The sequence below is a fragment of the Orcinus orca genome, chromosome X (genome assembly GCF_937001465.1).
Source record: "Orcinus orca chromosome X, mOrcOrc1.1, whole genome shotgun sequence".
Classification (NCBI taxonomy): Eukaryota; Metazoa; Chordata; class Mammalia; order Artiodactyla; family Delphinidae; genus Orcinus; species Orcinus orca.
Genome location: NC_064580.1, coordinates 46219973 through 46240183, shown reverse-complemented (window position 1 = coordinate 46240183; position 20211 = coordinate 46219973). Strand labels below are relative to the sequence as shown.

Here is a 20211-nt window from a genome sequence, read left to right as displayed (position 1 = left end):
CAGAAGCATGAAGTATAAAGTAAGAAAACACAATACAAATTCAGCAGGATATTCACTGGGACTTTTACAGTTGCCTCAGAATTTTGGTTAAAGCCACATAGCTAAAAAAAAAAAAAAAAAAAAAAAAGATGCCAAGTATCCCCATATTCTAAAGAGAGCCACCAAGGAGTCCTGAACACAATCCAATAGGGCTTAGGCAGGGGTGGCAGACTACTCATACTACTGATACTTATTCCATTCCTTCTCAGCCCAAATGTACTTAGAGACTAGAAAGAATTAGAGAACAATTTACAGTGTTGTGGGTCCTTGGCTTGGGAAAGAGTGTCTTTCTCTCCCTTGAGGAAGGGAAGGGCATGCGACTCCCTTGCCAAAGCCATGTGAAGAGGGATCCAAAGAACCACTTATAGAGATTGGGGGAATCTGCATGAGATAAGAAGAGAGGGGAGTATTTTATCACATTTTGGATAGTCAACAGTTTCCTTCCAGACTGGAATTTCTGATGATTACTAAGGTTTGACTTGCTCCTAAAGACCTCTCTACATTAAGTGCATTCCTATGGCTTCTCTTCACCATGTATTCAACTACACTTAATAACTTTTTTATATTGAATTATAGTTGTTTTACAATATTATATTAGTTTAAGGTATACAACATAGTGGTTCAATATTTTTATAGATTATATTCATTTAAAGTTATTATAAAATAATGGCTATATTTCCCTGTGCTGTAGAATATATCCTTGTGATTTATTTATTTTATAAATGGTAGTTCATACTTCTTAATCCCCTACCCCTCCCTCCTTCCCTCTCCCCACTAGTAACCACTAGCTTGTTCCCTGTATCTGGGAGTCTGTTTCTGTTTTGTTATATTCATTTGTTTTATTTTTTAGATTCCACATATAAGTGATAACATACAGTATTTGTCTTTCTCTGTCTGACATTTCAATAAGCATAATACCTTCTAGGTCCATTCATGTTGTTGCAAATGGCAGACTTTCATTTGTTTTTATGGTTAATATTCCACTGTATTTATATACCACATCTTTTTTATGCATTCATCTGTTGATGGACACTTAGGTTGCTTCCTTATCTTGACTATTGTAAATAATGCTGCTATGAAAACTGGGGTGCATATATCTTTTTGAATTAGTGTTTTTTGGTTTTTTTCGAATATATACCCAGGAGTAGAATTGCTGGATCACATGGTAGTTCTATTTTTAGTTTTTTGAGGAGCCTCCATACTGTTTTCCATAGTGGCTGAACCAATTCACATTCCCACCAACAGTGTAGAGGGTTCCTTCTCCTCCACATCCTTGCCAACATTTGTTATTTGTGTTCTTTCTGATGATAGCCATTCTGTCAGGTATAAGGTGATACCTCACTTCGGTTTTGACTTGCATTTCTCTGATGATTAGCGATGTTGAGTAACTTGAACTCTGGTTGAAAGATCATCCATGATCACTACATACATTATCTCTGCTGATGAATTTTCTGATGTTAACGAGATCTGAAGCCTGGTTAAAGGCTCTTCAATACTCTTTGCACATGTTTTCTCACCATCATGACCTTCTTGGTGACTTATAATCTCTGAAGTTGGACTGAAGCTATGATCATGTGACCCACATCATGGGCTGTCTGTCCTATGTATAGATTCATCCTAATGTAGGACAGTGTCTAAGATTAGAGCACAGTTATTCTAATTCTTACTATAGTCTTGGAAGCTCCCTGGCTGGGAGCCAATTCTGTGAGTATCTATCCTAAGGCTTAAACATCTATCCTTTGAAGGGAGGTTAATCTGTCTCTTTAACCTGTCTTTACACTCAGAAGTTTCTTAAACTCAGAGTTATGAAGAGTTATCCTTGGAATATGTGGTCACATTACCCGTGATCCAAAATCTTCCTCAAATCCTTGATTTTGAATAAATTTCTTGTTCTTTTTCAGGCTCTTTCTCCTCATCTGATAACACAGATTTTTAAAGTACAGCTATCACTTATATCTGATACTTGGCAGTAGTGAGGAAACCAACCAGCTCAAAGGAGAGGAGAGGAAGAGTAAAGAAGAAGAGAAAAAGGAAATGGAAACGAAAATGGAAAGAAAAGAAAGGAAATTATTCTTAAACAAGTCTCCACCACATAGCTTCCTAAGAGGCAAGCTAGAGACTCAATTGACCCTCCAACCTGACAAAAATACTAAAAAAATGGAGGACAAAAAATGTGAAATAATTGTTTTCAAGACATTGGACATCCAGGAATGAAAACCAGTGATCCCTGAGAGATGAGGAAAAATGAGGTGAACCTTTACAACTTGGGGGAGTTTCCAGTTTGTGGTGCAATGAGGGAGAACGCAGTCAAAGTCCAAAGGATTCACTCAGTTTAGGTGACAGAGATGAGACCAGAAAGACCAAGGTGGCTAGAGTTCAGAGAACAGAATACCAAAAAGGAGAGCGCTGCACTTAGGGAGAACTCCAGACACCTTTGAAGGATTGCCATAAAATATTCAGGAGAGTACTGATTAGTGAATGCATATAAAGAAATTATCCAAGGCTTGGAAAAGAACCACCTGAAAGTGTTAGAGGGAACAAGTGTCAGAAGCTCAGACAGGTCTGGGGATCATGCCTGTTCCCACCATCCAGAGCAGAAAAACTCAATTCCTGAGGCATGGGGTATTCAGATGGGCTTGCCTCAGTAGGCTGGGATAATTTAGCAGAACAATGCTGTGGTCCTGCCTAATAAATCTTAAAAGCAAGGCCTGAAAAAGATTTAACTGCTTCCGAGTAATTGCTTCTCATAATAAAGCTCAAGAAGATGTATAATAATACAATAATAGCACCAAAAGGTAAACCTTTATACCAAAATTTTACCAAAAAGTAAAGTTCATAATGCCTGGCATGCAATTAAAAAAAAAACGCAAGCATATGAAAAAACAGAAAAATGTGACCCATCATGAGGAGGAAAAAGAAAGTTAATCAATCCAAACTGACCCAGAACTTACACAGATGCTATATTTAGCAGACAAGCACATTAAAAAAGTTATTATAACTATGTTCCATATGTCCAAAAGGCTAGAAAAAAGAATGGTCATGTTAAGTAGAGAAATGAGATATATTTAATAAGGTGCAAATCACGGGCTTAGTGATAGAAAGCAGAATAATTGAAATAAAAAATACACTGGATGGAGTTAACTAGGAAAGATTAGTGAACTTTCCTAGTTAATTCAAGTTCCAAGTGAACTTGAAGACATAACAATAGCAAACATTCTAAATTAAATAAAAATAAAAATTTAAAAACAAACAGCACATAAATGCCCTTGTTTACACTGTTTCCTCTTTTGGGAACACTTTCCCCCATCCCAACCATCCATCCATCCTTCATCCAGTTAACTCTGAATCTGCCTTCAAGTCTCAGCTCAATCATCACTTCCTCCATCTTTCACCTCCCTGAGTAGATCAAATCCTCTTTAAACCTACTCACAAAGCCCCCTACTTACCCTCCACAGCAGTGTCAACTTCACAAAAATTTGGTCTGTGATTAATGTCTGTCTTCTTCACAAGACAGTAAGTTCCATGAGGGTAATGATACTATGATACTATGATACTACTATGATATCCCCAGCAACTCAAACTGTGCCAATCATATAGTGTTCCTGTACCCTGAATACTGTGTCTCTCACCTCTGGGATTTTAATCTATTAATTATAAACCCTCTCTCCCATATCTTCAACCTCTTTCTCTACTGGCTGTATCCTACCCAACATCCCTTTTTCTTACTAAATAAACCTTGATTTTTATTATGGGTGATAATGTTCCCAATTGTAAACATACTTCCCAGACACCCTTGCAGACAGTGGTGGTCATGTGTCACAGTTCTGTCCACTGGATGTAGATGGAAATTGTTGGGTAGGATTTGGGGGAAAGCTCTGTATAAAGGAGATGAATTCTACTGACAAGTTATTTTACCCTCTCCTCTTCCTCATCTTCCTACCTGGAACATGTAAATGATGGGTGGAGTTGCAGCAGCCATCCTGCAACCATGATGGGAGCCACATGCTAAGGATCATGGAACAACAACAAAAAAATATGTGGTACCTGAGACACTGATGAAATCATGGAAGTCCTGGGCTTTATACCATTGGATTTGTTTAGTAAGATAAAGATATCCCCTAGTCATTTTAAGCAACTTACTTTTCAGATCTCTGTTACTCATATCCAAATGCAATTCCAAATGCCTATCACAAAACATGAAATCTCTCTCTCTCTCTCTCTGACAAACACACACACGGAATCTTTAATACACTATCTCATTCCCACATGATTCCCTCTATGACTTATGTGATAATGACTGTGATTTATGATCTCCACACACTGTCCCAGTTCTCCAAACTATCACACTAACCCACACACTGTCTTTATTACTCCCATTTCTGCACATACATTATCCTATCCTGTACTATCATACACACAAGTGTCCATACAGTACCATGACACCCACTGTCAAATGTAAGTACCTCTAATCAACCTCCATTATCACACACACCATCTCCATCACTCAGTCACATCTACCATTACTCAATCCCTACACTATCACACAGTGCCTATCCATACCCACTATCATACACACAGTCCACATCCCCACTATAAAACCTCCATCATCCTCCAAAATTCCTTTCCCACATGCTCATGCTATCTCCATATCATACACACTCACAATCAATAACCACATCACCTCCATTCTCACACATTCTTTTGCCATTCCTCACTGACACTCAGAAACTGCATTTACCCATCACACACTTTATTCAACAACTCCACTCAGACACTCATGATTTCCATGCTCTAAGTTATCATAAGTATTACCATTCCCCATTGTCATGCATGCTCACTGTACCTATCTGCCCCCACTAATTGATATACTTCTTATTGCCCCCAGCATCACACACTCAAACATATAAACACACTAACCCTATCACTTCCACCATGTACCTATCTTCTACCATCACACTACATTTTCCCCATTCCACCCACTGTCTACGTCCTCCTATTATTGCTTGAAATGCCCCATCCACATTTTCAAACACACAAGCATCCCAGGGTCTCATTAACATCGTGTCCTTTCTCACTATTTTCTTTCCCTCCCTACTCTTTCACACAACCATACATATGCACAGTTCTCATCTTCCACAGTATGACATGCACTGCATCCCTATCATTATCACATACTTTCTGATCTTGTCCTGTCACTAACATTCACATTGCCCCTGACTTCATTTTCAGTGATTTCATACCATCCTCCACTATTATTCACACCGTCCCCATTGCCACCATGATCACACATACCTTGCTCACATCACTTCCCACTATCCCACTGTCACTCAATACTCTCCCCATCTCTGCATCAAATACACAGCTCAGATCATCCACAATTTCACACATGGTGCCCATCCCCTGCAATCTTTCTCATTTTCTCTCTTTTTTCCCTTCCCTTCTCTTCTCTCCCACCCCCATACCACATACTTTCCCAATATGTGGTTATTACATGAATGCAGATATAGTAGGGAAATTTCTTACATGAAGCTTCATTTCAAAGCTTTAGTAAGTAGAGGAACAGACCATGGTCAAATTACAATATTTTGTGTTCCCACTTTAGCTAGTTGTAAATGGATTCCTTTTGGTACATTTGCCTTTAAGAAACATTTCTTCATGTTTTGTTACTGCATTTAGATGAAGTTTTTAAATATTCCATTGATATGACTTTAATATGAAACTATGCAGTTATTTGCACTATACTTAAGTCTTCCTAAAATATCCCAACAGTTTTTTTTTGTGAAGCTAAAAGCAAAATTGTGATATTTTTGGTACTGTAGAGGATAGACAGGTTCAAGCAAATGGCAATACTGAAGATATCACTAAGCTATGTTAGATGGAACGCTTAATCTTCACTTCTCATGCTTCCATGTGGAAGAACTTCAACTAGACTAACACTCCTGCTTTTCTGTCCATGGGAAAAGAGATGAGTTATATGACTAATATGTTTAGGAGAAATATCTGAGTAGGCTTGGCTTGGGCCCTTGCTCTCTGCTTCTCTTTCAGGAATCTGTGTGCCTATAGTGAACATGCATTCTGACTGGCTCCCTGCCATACAATAAGGGGCCTACTTTGGCCTGGAGTCTTGTGGTTTTGCAGTTGTCTGGGCAAATCTGCCTAATTCTGGGGTCCACACTAATTGGAACTCCACACTAAAAGCATCTTCTCCAACCAGCTTTATTAGTAATGAAGATGATGTTTTGATCTCCATCTATCTGATTCCTACATTTATATTTCAATTGGTTTTGAACCTAGGCAGGGAAGACAAGTGTTATTTATTGATCCCTTACAATTCCCACACAATGTAGACCACTGAAATCATGTAAATTCTCTTTACTGGCTTTATCTGTCTTTAACACAAACAAGTTTCAAGGTGGAGTTTGTTTTTGATTAGCACTTAAGATTGCTTAGAATTCTTTCATGGGATAGGGTGGCAAACCTTTATGTGAAATACTAGAAAAGGAGTTAGATATTCATCCAGATGTACGGAAGCCTTACTAGAGAAAGACAAGATTATACATCGGTGAACCATTTCTTAAGGGGTAAAAAACCCTTTTAAGAAAAAACTAGAATTTAGTCTGATAGTATGTTCTTGTTAACAAGTTTTCTGGAAATTTATACTCTAACAGACATTTTAGCTATTTCTTTTTTTTCTTTTTGCTAGCTAGCTTTGTGCTAGCTTTTGAGCCCTTGCATACAAACTTAAATACTGTGCTTGTCTACTTATTAGTGAAATAACACCATTTCAGAGTACAATTTGTGTCCAAGGTAACTAGGCCCAAATATTGGAATTTTCAGTTTTTACCCTAGGACAATTTGTGTTGTACAGAAATGCCAACTGTTCTCTGGAAATAAAGCAGTGTGAGAACTGGACTTCACATGTGACCTCTTTTGCATAGGAACACTTTTCATACTTGCACATAGTTGGGTGTTCTAGTGGTACTGACCCAAATACAACAAGGTCAATACTGCTAATCCATTAGCAGTACTATTTACAATTACCAAGATATGGAAGCAACTTAAGTGTTCATCAACAGACGAATGGATAAAGAAGATGTGACATATATATTCAATGAAACACTGCTCAGCCATAAAAAAAGAATGAAATTTTGCCATTTGCAGCAACATGGATGGACTTGGAGGGTATTATGCTAAGTGAAATAAGTTAGACAGAGAAAGACAAATACTCTATGATATCACTTATATGTGGGATCTGAAAGATAAAACAAACTTGTGAATATAGCAAAAAAGAAACAGACTCACAGACATGGAGAACAAATTAGTGGTTACCGGTGGGGAGAGGGAAAGGGGGAGGGGCGAGACAGAGGTAGGCATTTAAGAGGCAGAAACTACTAGGTATAAAGTGAATAAGCTACAAGGATATACTGTACAACACAGGGAATATAGCCAATATTTTATAATAACTATAAATGGAGCATAACCTTTAAAAATTGTGAATTAGCATATTGTACATCTGAAACATATATTGTACAGCAACTCTACCTCAATTTAAAAAAAAACACAATGAGATATCACCTCACACCTGTCAGAATGGCTATCATCAAAAAGTCTACAAATAACAAATGTTGGCAACGATGTGGAGAAAAGAGAACCCTTGTACACTGTTGGTGGGGTTGTAAATTGCCACTATGGAAAACAGTATGGAAGCTCTTCAAAAAACTAAAAATGGAACTACCATATGATCCCTCTGAATTCCAGACAAGACTGACACTGACTAATTCATTTATCCATTCACCTATCCATTCATTACTTTATGGTGCTATATGTTAATCTAATCCATACATTTAATAAGGACCTGTTATGTGTCTGGCATGGTTCTAAGGCCCTTGAGATATATCAGTAAACAAAACAGACAAAAATCCCTGCCTTCATGAAGCTTACATTATAAAACATACTTAGGCATACCCTGATCAAATTCCTGAACTCAAAGAATAAAGAAAACATCTTACAACCTTACAGATAGAAAGAAAAAATTATCTACAATAGAAAAATTAAAGCCAGACAGGCAAAGAACTTTACACGAAACTTCATGATTTCAATCACTAATTTTCCCAGAAATGGCTTTACTAAATTCTCAGGAACACTGAAGTCAGTCTTTGACTCAGAACCTATGTTTTCCTAGGACACATTATCTAACAGGGGCAATACTACCCTTTTCTCATGCAACTAGATGTGTGCTTTTCAATTTTTTTTAAATTAACGATATATTGTTTAGGGACATACATATAAGGTGATAAAACTATAAGAAAACCAAGGGGACTGTTAATACAAAAGTCAGGGAGAAGTGTTACCTCTAGATGGAGGTAGACGGGAGGGGTGATTGGAGAAGCGCACATGGCAGGGGGGGCACTAAGGTATGGCTAATGTTCTATTTCTTGTCCTGGATGGTGGGTTTACTGGCATTATTTTATTCATATTATTTTAAATGTAAATAATCATTCATTCATTCAACAAATAATAAGTGCCCATCATGTATCAGGCATTATTCTAGGCATTGTAGACACAGAAATAAATTAGATAAAAATCTCCGTCCTTATGGAGCTTGCAATAAAATTTTCCAGAGCTTAAGCACAAGAACATACACACTGAAAGAGTCTACCAAGTGTCCAGTACAATAGATACACAAATATCCACACATCACCATGAAATTTCAGAATATCAGTGATAAAGTAGAAATTCTAAAAGCTTCCAGGAGTTGGGGGTGGAAATAGTCCAGACTGGAATAGGACAGAAAGCTCTAGAAAGGGGATTTCCAGAAAATAACCTAACTTACTTGAGTATGTTGCAAAAACCCAAACAAAAACAAAAAAAACAGACATACAGATTAGATGGAAAAGATAGTAATATATAAAAAATGCAAGTGAAAAGCAATTATTCAATCTAGAATTGATAAAAATGTGTACAAGAAAAATGTAATCACAATTCACTACTGGTTTCTTTAGTGAACAATGCACACACAATAATGTAAATGTTATCATTAAAAATGTATGCTATAACTATATTAAAAGGATGGAGAAGGGAAGTAGGAGAGGAAAAGTGAAAATTTAATCTTCATCTACCACAACAGGAAGTCAACAGCTAATACCTGAAATAAGTAACTCAAGAAATAATAGTATAGCCGTATTGTTTAGAATTATTGAGATAAAAACCAAAATAAATAGCTAACACATTTCAAAGTTGGTTACTTCAGGCACTTGAGCCTGGTGAGTGTGGGGAGGTGAAGCTAAATACTGCTATTTTTTGTTATGACTAAATATTTTTAAGCCATATATAGGCCTTATTATAATATAGAATATACTGTATCTAAATATTATACTTACTATAATAAAAATACAAAATAGAATATACTTTCATTATAAAGGGAGCTAGTTAATTATAAAGGAAAGGAATATGATGAGAACTGGGATTTACTGAAATTAATATGGCCAACAGAATAGATCAAGAGGTGAGGAGCATATAAATGTAGAAAGTGAAGGGCCCCCAATGTTTGCCTTTTATTCTTTTGCAACTCAGGGAAGTGGGTGTTCCAAATTGTTCTTAAATTGTAGCAATAGTCAAAGGAGAGTTTTACACTTGAGAAGTGACCACCAGAGGACCTGGTAGCCCCAGTCTCACAGGTAGGGTGGAACTGGAAATTATGGGTCCAAGATAGTCAGAGACAGGGGAGACTGAAGACAGGAGAGGGGAAATTTATTCTGGGAAAGAAACTCAGACTGCCACAAGAGAGCACAAGAAGAATGTAGTATTTCCCCTGGTTCCCCTCCTACCTTTCCTGCTGCTCATTCTCAGCTTTTTTGCCCCCATCCCCACTCCCAAATGCCTGTATTTCTGAGATTCTTCCCCGCCCCCACCTTTTCTCACTCCACACACTCTCCTGGGGCAAGCTCATTCATACCTTAATTAAAACCAGCACCTCTATGCTTGATGACCTCCAAATCTATCTGTAACCCTACTTGCTTCACAGCAGAATAAATTCCTGACTGCCTGCTGAATACTTCCTCTTGGACATTCCAAAGGTGCTTCAGACTTTGTTCAAAATTGAACTCATCATTTTTTCCCCTCAAACCTGTTCCTCATTCTGAGTTCTCCAGCTCATGGAATGGTTTTTACATTTCAACCACCAAAGGCAGAAAGAAAACTGAAGATCATCCTAGATTCCTTCTTCTCATCGGCCTCCCTATATCCTCCAGTCAGCCACTGAGTTCTTAATTTTTCACATACATGTATTCTAATTTCATTCCCACTGCCTTAACTCAGGCTTCAACATCTCTCCTCTTTTGTAACAGCCTCTGAACTCGTCTCCCTGTACCCAGTTCTGTCTTCTCCAGTCTATCCATCAAAATCTCATCCGCTAGACAACTGATGAGGACATACTGTATAGCACAGGGAACTCTACTTAATGCACTGTGGTGACCTAAATGGGAAGGAAATCCAAAAAAGAGGGGATATATGTATGTGTGTGGCTGATTCATTTTGCTGTGCAGTAGAAATGGACACAGCATTGTAAAGCAACTATACTCCAATAAAAATTAATTAAAAAAAACTCATTCACTGGATATTTCTAAAATGCAAATCTGTTCCTGTTAATAATCCCTTGACTAAAATCCCAGTATCTCCCCACTGTTCTTAGTATAGCATTCAAGGCTCTCAATGATCTGGCCACTATCTTCTTCTCATTAAATACCCTCTCACTTTCTATGTTCCAAGTATACTAACCATTTTGAACATACCATAAATATACTGAAAACATTGAATTATTTCATATAATGTGTCTTTGCTCATACCACCACTGCTTGGAATGACTCTCTTCTATTTCTCAGCCCCAACAGTTAAAGCTGACAACATCTACACACCTTGCAGGACTTAGGCATTAATTTCTTTCTGGAACCCTCTCCCACCCAACAGAATTAACTATGTCCTCCTCTGTGTCTCTAATGTATTCTATATAGACTTTTATCAAGCATCTGTGATATTTTGCTGTGTACATTTGTTTATGTGTCTCTTCTACTAATATCAGCTTCTCTAGGACTAGGAACATATCTTTTTCACCTCTCTATTCAAAATATATATCACAGTGCCTGGTATAAAGAAGATGCTTAACAAATGTTGCTGAATAAATAAAAGAATCATCATAAGGATGTAATATATGAGGCCAGCCTGATGCCAATCTCCTATCTATGGCAGACATCAGCAATCTACCATAGAATTGTCCCCTTGCACCTCAGAATCATTGTCAAGCCAGCATATTATTAAAACCGATTTCAATCAATTGGAATTGGCACAAGATATAAAATTTATTTCTTATCCTGGAATGTAGGCTGTCACAATGGAGTGCCTCAGTAATTACTGGAGTTGATCTAAGAGAATTAACATGGGAGAATAAACATAACCAATGGCAGAGTATCTCCTAAACACTCTTTGCAACAGTATGTTGTAGCAAAAATTGGCATCAGGAGGTAAATTCTGTCTGTATACATCCAGCACTACCCATTGAAGAGACATCTTGTCATCAGAAGAGACAAAACCCCACATATTGGTATTCTGATTTATACTTCAATTTCGTCTCAATTGATTCAGAAAATATTCCTCTCTAAGGATCAGAAATCTGATAACAAGCAAAGTGCTGCACCTGAGCTACCAGGCATATCACACTTGGAGAAACAATGGATCAACTTATCTTCATTCCTTCTGCATCCAGAACCCCTGGGAAAGTACAGAAGAGAAAAAACTCCTTTCTCAAATGGAACAACAATCTATTGGAGCACTGTTTCCAAATCTTAAGACCATAACACATATACAAAATGATAACTTATCTACAGACATGGGGCTATACTGGACAAGACTGTTCATTGCCAGAAGTAACTGGCCTGGAAGCTCCAGGCAAATTGGGCTGCCTGTACAGTGTATTAGTTTCCTATTGTCACTACAAATTACCACAAACTTAGTGGCTTAAAGCAACATAAGTTTATTCTTTTACAGTTCTAGAAGTCGAAAGTCTAAAATGGGTTCACAAGGTTGCATTCCTTCTGGATGCTCTAGGGGAGAAGCATTTCCTTGCTTTTTCTAGCTTCTAGAGTCTACATTTTTTGGCTCATGGTCCCTTTCTTCAACATCAAAGTCATCAGCTTAGCATCTTATTTCCTCTCTGACCCCTGCTTCTGCCCACATATCTTCTCTCTATAACTCTGACCATCTTGCCTATCTCTTATAAAGAGCCTTGTGATTATACTGAGCCCACCCTAATCATCTAGGACAATCTCCATAGCTCAAAATCCTTAACCTTTTACCATTTCAAGTAACATATTAGGTTCATATTCAGGTTCTGGGAATTAAGACAGACATCTTTGGAGGTCCACTATTTAGCCTACCATTTGCAGATTGTGCAAGCTGTGCATCACATGATTCTGCAGGGTATCATTCATACTGTGCACATCATAGATATTTGCATTTATTATGACAATTTTCTGGCAGGTAGTAATAAAATGTTTTGAGGAAGAGATACCATATTCCAATTCACACAAAGGTACCATATGACTTAGCAGAAGCTCATGGTCTAAAGTGATTAATATCTCAACACAGCTGTAAAACACTGGGGTCAGGGAGCTCTGTATTATAGAGGGTTGAGGCCCTGGAAGAACTAAAAAAATTATAGCAAACATTCATTAAGTGTGTACTATGTGCCAGGCACTACACTAGACACTTTATAACCCTTAAAATCCCTTGAATCTTTACAACTTGTTGTGGTATTAATATTCTGACCCAAAAAATGAGCAACATGAGACTCAGAGAGATTTATTAAATATAACCAAGGTCACACAGCTAGAAGGTGGTTAAGCTGGTAAATAAACCTAGGTATAGCTGATTCTAGAACACAAATACTTTTCTGCTGTACCATGCTGCCTCTTTTTTTTTTTTATTCTTTTGGCCATGCCACACGGCATGTGGGATCTTATTTCCCCAACCAGGGATTGAACCCATGCCCCCTGCAGTGGAAGCGCAGAGTCTTAACCACTGGACCACCAGGGAAATCCCCATGCTGCCTTCTTAAAGTGAGAGGATATAAAAATCAATGTATTAGAGTTCTTATACCTTGAGTTTCTGGAAGGCATACTGATCTGTCAATGCTAAGGCACTGAATATTCCTATGGCAATTTCAAGCAGTAGTTCCTCTGAATACTGGGTGATAGACAAGCAACCTATGTCTATACCCATACCGGGAGGAAAATCATTCCATATACCCTAGTTTCTCCACTTCTTATCGGCTAGATTTTCTCGGTTTATTTTGGCTTTTCTGGTTATAATTCCTAAAATGATCTGGAACCTTTCCTGAAGCTTCCAGCACACACATCTGTCTGGCCTTCATTCCTACTCAGTCTTTTGTAGAACTGGACAATTCTCCCTTATTTCGTGATGATGAAACTGACCTAGCCAATTTCAGAACCTACACCATGAGAAGTGGTTGTGGTGAACATTTGAGAAGAGAATCCAGTTATTAATGAAATCTTTCAAGTTTGGGGGTGATCCCTATTCAAAGCAATAAACGCTTTATAACCTTTACTCCATTTTCTGGAGCTCAATGTGGAGTTTCTGGGAGTATTTACCAGATTCCAAAACTGACTGAAGGCTACCAAAACTCACTGCACTGAAGAGTGAATTGTGATTTCTGGAATGAATCACTTAATGATGAATAAAGGCTAACAAATCTCTGAAGATTTACACATTGCCAGTATAAACCTAGAATAATTAAACTGTCTAGGATTCAAACCCTGGCTCTTCCAGTGATAGCTGTGTGACCTTGGGAAAATTCTTCCATCTCTTTTTCTTGGTTTCTTCACATGTAAAACAAGGATGAGAGTTCCTATATTATCCGATTGTTCCAAGAATTAAATGATTAAACAAACTATGTAAAGTTCTTATAGTAGTAGTATACATGGTAAGTGTATAATTATATGCAATAAATGGAAAGTATTTTAATTAACTTTTATTATGAATCCTTTTTTCATTTTTACCAAGATCTCATTTTTCTCACAAAGACCTTTCCACAGCATTACATTAATCAGATTCCTGTACTGTCTAATGCTGAGCAAGATTACACTTCAAATTGAAGGCCTTTCTACATTCACTGCACTATGAACTCACTGATACCAAATAAGGCTAAATCCTAAGGAAAGCATACTCATTTTTTTTTTTTTTGCGGTACACGGGCCTCTCACTGTTGTGGCCTCTCCTGTTGCGGAGCACAGGCTCCGGACGCGCAGGCCCAGCGGCCATGGCTCACGGGCCCAGCCACTTCGCGGCATGTGGGATCTTCCCGGACCAGGGCATGAACCCGCGTCCCCTGCATTGGCAGGCGGACTCTCAACTACTGCGGCACCAGGGAAGCCCACTCATATTTTTTACATACATTGAGGGTCTTGCCTTTATGAATCACTTAATGATAGATAAGACTTAGCCTCTAATTGAAGGCTTATTCATTCTAGTAGTTTCTCTCCACTATGAATTTGCAGATGATAAACAAGGATATCCTTCCATCTCCACTATGAATTTTCTGATATTCTATAAGGACTGATATCACCAAAACCCCTTCCCACATTCATTACATGCATAAGCTTTCTTTGCACCATGAATTCTTTTTTGGCTTAATAAGATTTGAGCTAGATCTGAAAAGCCTTCCACACAGGCATTGCAACCATTTTCTTACCTTGGAACTCTCTCATGTTTCAAAAGAAAATGTCTGAGCTTGTCCTGAAGTCTTTCCCAGTTAATACCCTCATAGGGTTTCTCTTCACTATGCATTTTCATATGGTGGAAAAACCTTGATTATTCACTGCAATTTCTTTCACATTGGGAAAGTTTCCCCACCCTATGAAACTTCTGGTGTTGAAAGAGAACCGAGTTCTGCCTGAAGGCCTTCCCACATTTTTACAGCCATATTAATTAATAAGTTCTCAAGTGTGAATCCTCAGATGTCAAATTAAGATCGGCCTCATGACTAAAAATTCCTTTATATTCATTACCTTCACAGGATTTCTCTCTACTAGAGTACTCTGAGGCATCAACCTTGAACACTAACAAAAGACTTTTAGACACTAATCATACATGTAGGGCTTCTGTGCATCAAAAATTTCCCAGTGTCTCACACATTCTAAAAACTGTGCAGAGTCATAGTCCTATGAACCATATCTCTATGCTCTTTCTCCTAGGGGCTTTCCTCATATAACAGACATCTAGCTCAGCCTTTTCTCAGCCAATGCACTCTCAGCCTTTCTCTTCAGTAAGATTATTTTTATAAGTGGCAGTATTGTGCCCACAACAGACTTCCCTGGAGAAAGGAATATGTTAGATTCTTCCCTGCAAAGCTTTCTTGCAGCCTATGTCATCACATGCCAAGTCTTCTCCACAGAAGAGACTCTGACCAATTGGTCTTGGATTCTGGATCCATAATATTCTTCGGAATTTGGCTTTTTCTGAGATTTCCCTCATTGAAATAGATCCTAGTCTTAGTCATAAGCTTATCATCTAAAATGATAGATCCTCAAACATAAATGGGCAAAAAAACATACGTAAACCAGTCACAAAAAAGGAAATATAAAAACATGAAATATTTTACCTTATCAGTCATCAATAACTGTAAATTGAAACAACCATGTGAGATTAACTGTTCCTCTCTCACTCTCACCAAGCAGTTTATATGAGTGCATGTTTGACTGCTGTCCTTGCTGGTATGAATGTAAACCGGTAAAAACTTCTAGAAAACAACTTTCCAGTGTGTAATTATGAGCCATAGAATAGTCGTACCTTTTGAGCCAGTAATTACTCTTTAAACAATCTACCAAACAAAATGGTCAGATATGCAAATAAAGATTCATGTACAAAACGATTCATTGAAGCATTTATATTAGTGAAAAAATGGAAACACACAAAATATCCAAAAACATGGAAATGGTTAAATAAATTGCAGTATACTTTTATGAAGGGATATTACGCAGCCAACAAAAATGTTGCCCAAAATTGTTACTGACAAGGGAGATTCTCATGTGAGATAATTTTTAAAGAAAACAGGTTTTAGAGGAGAAAGCATGGGCTGAATTGTGTCCCTTTAAAATTCACATGTTGAAGTCCTAACCTCCAGTACCTCAGAATGTGACTGTACCTGGATATAGGACCTTTAAAGAGGTAATTTAGTTAAGATGAGATCATTAGGGTAGGCCTTTATCCAATATGACTGGTGTCCTTATAAGAAGAAGTTAGAACACAGAGACACATAGAGGGAAGACCATGTGAAGACACAGGGAGGAAAAGATAGCCATCTACGAGCCAAGGAGAGAGGACTGAGAAGAAACCAACCTGGTCAACACCTTGATCTTAGACTTCTATGCCTCAGAATTCTGAGGAAATAAATTTCTGCCGTTTAAGATACCCAGCCTGTGGTATTTTGTTATGGCAGTCCTAGGAAACTAATACAGCAGGATACAAAATTGTATATACTGAAAGGAAATATATCAATTAGTTAATAGGATTTATATCTGGGTAATGAAATGAACAATTTTTATTTCCTTCCTTATAAAGTTTTGTTGTTCTCCAAAATCCTCACGATGAGCATGTGTCTACCTTTATAATACAAAGTATGTAAAAAAAAAAAAGATAAAGATATCCACAAGCAAACACAGAATAGATAGAAAAAACACATATAACTTTTACTTGATGAAATGAAGCTGCCAAAATGAGGTAGAAAGAAAATTAGTCAGAAAACTAAGGTCTAGGGACTTCATGGCTTTGTCTCACTTTTAGGTGGCCTCCCAACTCAGGGAGAGAGGGACTTGGAGAAGCAAAGTGATGTGAGGATGACTAGTTTGTTTGGAGGCTAATGGCAGAGACAATGAAAGAGATTCAACTGAGTGGAAATGGGAAGATGCCCTGAAGAAAGGAGGTGTTGAATGTGTAGCTAAGAGAGAAAAGCAAGGATTTGGAAGAAGGGAGATGGCAAGAGATTCATTTTCAGGGCACCGAAGAAGGGGAAGCAATAGAGAAGGGAGAAGTAACTGGGCATGCTAACAAAAAGGTAACCAAAAAGAAAACAGGAAAAGAAAGATTCTCTTTTGCCTGATTTTATGGTACCCACCAGATGGAGAGTTTGAGAGGGGTATAGGGGTTTAGAATATGTAACCCCAAAATATGCCATGTTGGCATATTGATTATTTTGAATTAAAGGTACTTGAGAACCAGCTGGTGCAAGAATGATACTCTGACCCTCCTTTGTCCCCCTGAAAGCAGGAGAAAACTTTCTCAAGAGAAAGAGATCCTCCCTGTACCAGAAGGGGAGAAGGCATCCTTATCACCAGAGACAGGGAATTTAGGGCCCGAGAAGGCGGTACAAACAAACCTTGTTAATTCTTTACTATTTCTAGGCCAAACCCCTTTGCCTTGTCGATTCTTCATAAATACATTGTTTTTTTTTTTTTTTTGCGGTATTTAGGCCTCTCACTGTTGTGGTCTCTCCCATTGCGGAGCATAGGCTCCAGACGCGCAGGCTCAGCGGCCATGGCTCACGGGCCTAGCCGCTCCGCGGCATGTGGGATCTTCCCGGACCGGGGCACGAACCCGTGTCCCCTGCATCAGCAGGCGGACTCTCAACCACTGCGCCACCAGGGAAGCCCAATACATTGTTTTTTTAATCTACAAGGTATAACAGCTCTCTGTTCTGATCACTTGAGTCTCACATTTTTGTGGGACTCCTGTACATACAAAATTAAATTTGTTTTTATCCTGTTAATCTGTCTTATGTCAGTTTAATTATTAGACCAGTCAAGGGACCTATAAAGGAAGAAGGGAAAATTTTCCCACCCCTACAGTTGCAACAATAAAGACAACAACTACTACAACTATTTAGTAAGCATATACCAAGCACAAACACTCACTGAAATACTATATTTCCATGGAAACCTTGAGAGATAGGTATTATTATTACAAATGTATAGATGAAGAAACTGATGGTCAGAGAGGGAAACTGAGTTACTCAATATTTTAGAATTAGTAAGTAGGGGAACTGACAGCCAATTCAAGTATGCCTGGCTCTTAAGCTCCTGTGTTTTCCACCATGCCAAGGGGCCTCGTGGGCATTCACCAACCAAAATTCCAAAACTATCCTAACACTATCTAATAAAGCTGTAAGTTCACAAGTCCCTCCCTACCTCATTTTCCTTCCTTTGCTCACCTAAGAGGATTTCTTTCTGGGTTCTTTTGTCCTTAGCTCTTTCCAAATTCAGATGGGAATTTATTTTGGTCTTTTGATGTGGAAAATCCTGCAGCTGAAAAGGAAATAAAAGTTTGTGGTTAGAGGTGGGGTACTGCATGTCCTTAAATTCAGTTCTGAAGGGTACAGGGGGGGTGATGGAAGGGGGTTTCTTACTTATTAGATGTTTTAGAACCAGGCAAAGGTCTTGTGAAAGAGGCATAGAAATGCTTGTGTTCCCAAGAGCCACGGAGAGGGCGCTGACCTTGAGGGATGAAAACCTGATAAGAAAAACACAAGTCATTTACTCTCCATGGATTTGTTCCATAATCCAGGAACAGAAAACATTGGAATCCAAAGGTTACAGTGCACTGAATTGGTTAAGCATATAGGCTTCAGGGTTGAAGAGAGCAAGGCTAAAATCCCAATGTTACTTCTTACTTGCTATTGGACCTTGGGCAAATATCCTTACTTTTCTGAGCACTGGATGTGTGCAAAGGGAGTGTTGCTTGCCATTCCAGTAAACAACAATGTTGCCAGCCATCAAGTCAGCAGCCACTGCAGCCGCCCCCCACTCCTCCCGCATGGTGCGCCCTGAAAGGAATTCACGATGGAGAAAAACAGGAAGCATTCTGTGCTGGGGATACTGGCCCTAGACAGTTATAAGATGCGTATCTAAGGAATAATTTGAGCCTGGACTCTTGCATCTTCCCATACATAGAAAGTACTAAAATGGTTAACTTGAGATGTCTATTTTTGTGATTAGCAGTAATATTTTGATGTTCAACTACATTTTTTTCCAGCAAAGAACTCCTATATACCCTGTCTCCTCCCTCAGTAAGGTCCCCGAATCAAACTTAACTTGCTACTTTTAGGTTGTACATATTTCCTCAGCCAACAGATATTTCCTCTATAAAATAAAGCAAATAAAAACCCAAAAGGTAATGAGACGTTCTGAGCCTAAACCTAATCTCAAAAGAAAATGAAAGAGTTCTAGGAAAATTTGCTAGTTCTGCCCCCGCAGCTTGTTTGGACAAACCCTCATGATAAAACAACTAAAAAAAATCTTGGTGAAAAAGAAGTAACAACTACTTGAAAACAACAAAAAGACAGGGCAATAAAAATATGGAAATATCAGAGCAACACCATGGCAATCCCCCCAAAATTTAACTTTCTATATTTCAGTTGCCTTGAAAGGCAAAGGAAACAGATAAAGCCCAGAACTACACAGAGTAGGAAAACTATCAGGAGACCCTCCCTACAATAAGCTGGGACCCCAAAGACTACCATCTCGGGGTAGGAAGCAGGTCATTTTGTAGCTCAGGTTGAACTACAGGACTTGCCCTGGGATCCTTGAACCTTGAATTAGACAAAGAAGCAAATCAGCAGGATCAGCTGATAACAGAAAAGACTTCAAACACTGGGATTAGCAAACACAAACCATAAAATCAGTATTTTACCATGGATAAAGAAATAAGTAACAAACTTAAAGATACTTCCAAGCAACAGGAAACTGTAATAAGTGGTATATCATAAGTAAACCTAATCAACTTAAAAAAAATACAATACCCCAAATGAAAAACTCAAGGTATAGCTTTAATCAGGAGATTAGGAAAATAATTTATGAAAATTTAAGACAAGTCAGGAAATTAATAAGAGACAAAAGATGGAAAGTACAGAAGAGTGTAAGAGACTCAAACTGCTCTCACTCACTGAAGCAGGTGTCAGGACTTCGTAAAAGTGATCACGCTGAATCTTAACAACTACTTTACGAGGCACAAAATATATAATTTCACTGATAATACAGAAAATCCTTTTCAGCCCTTTCTCCATTTCTACAAGCAAAATTGGGCTCCAGACCTGCTTTTTCTTTAAAAGTA

The 20211-nt window shown here is 38.2% G+C and overlaps 1 protein-coding gene across 3 annotated transcripts in view; it reads right to left on the bottom strand.

Moving 5' to 3' along the window:
• Positions 1 to 20211, bottom strand: part of MAGED1 (MAGE family member D1) — a 73369-nt gene that overhangs the window by 20115 nt on the left and 33043 nt on the right. The window contains exons 1-2 of one of the 3 annotated variants that reach the window (XM_033418036.1): positions 18509 to 18612; positions 18314 to 18407 (exon numbers count right to left, since the gene is read on the bottom strand). The exons of 1 other annotated variant lie outside the window; for it this stretch is intronic. Coding sequence is in view for 1 of the 2 variants with exons in the window: in XM_049704596.1 (XP_049560553.1) it covers positions 18509 to 18554 (46 nt within the window). In the remaining variant the exon portion in view is untranslated. Of the gene's footprint in view, positions 1 to 18313; positions 18408 to 18508; positions 18613 to 20211 lie in introns of those variants that run through there. One more of the 3 variants, XM_049704596.1, reaches the window with a different exon arrangement.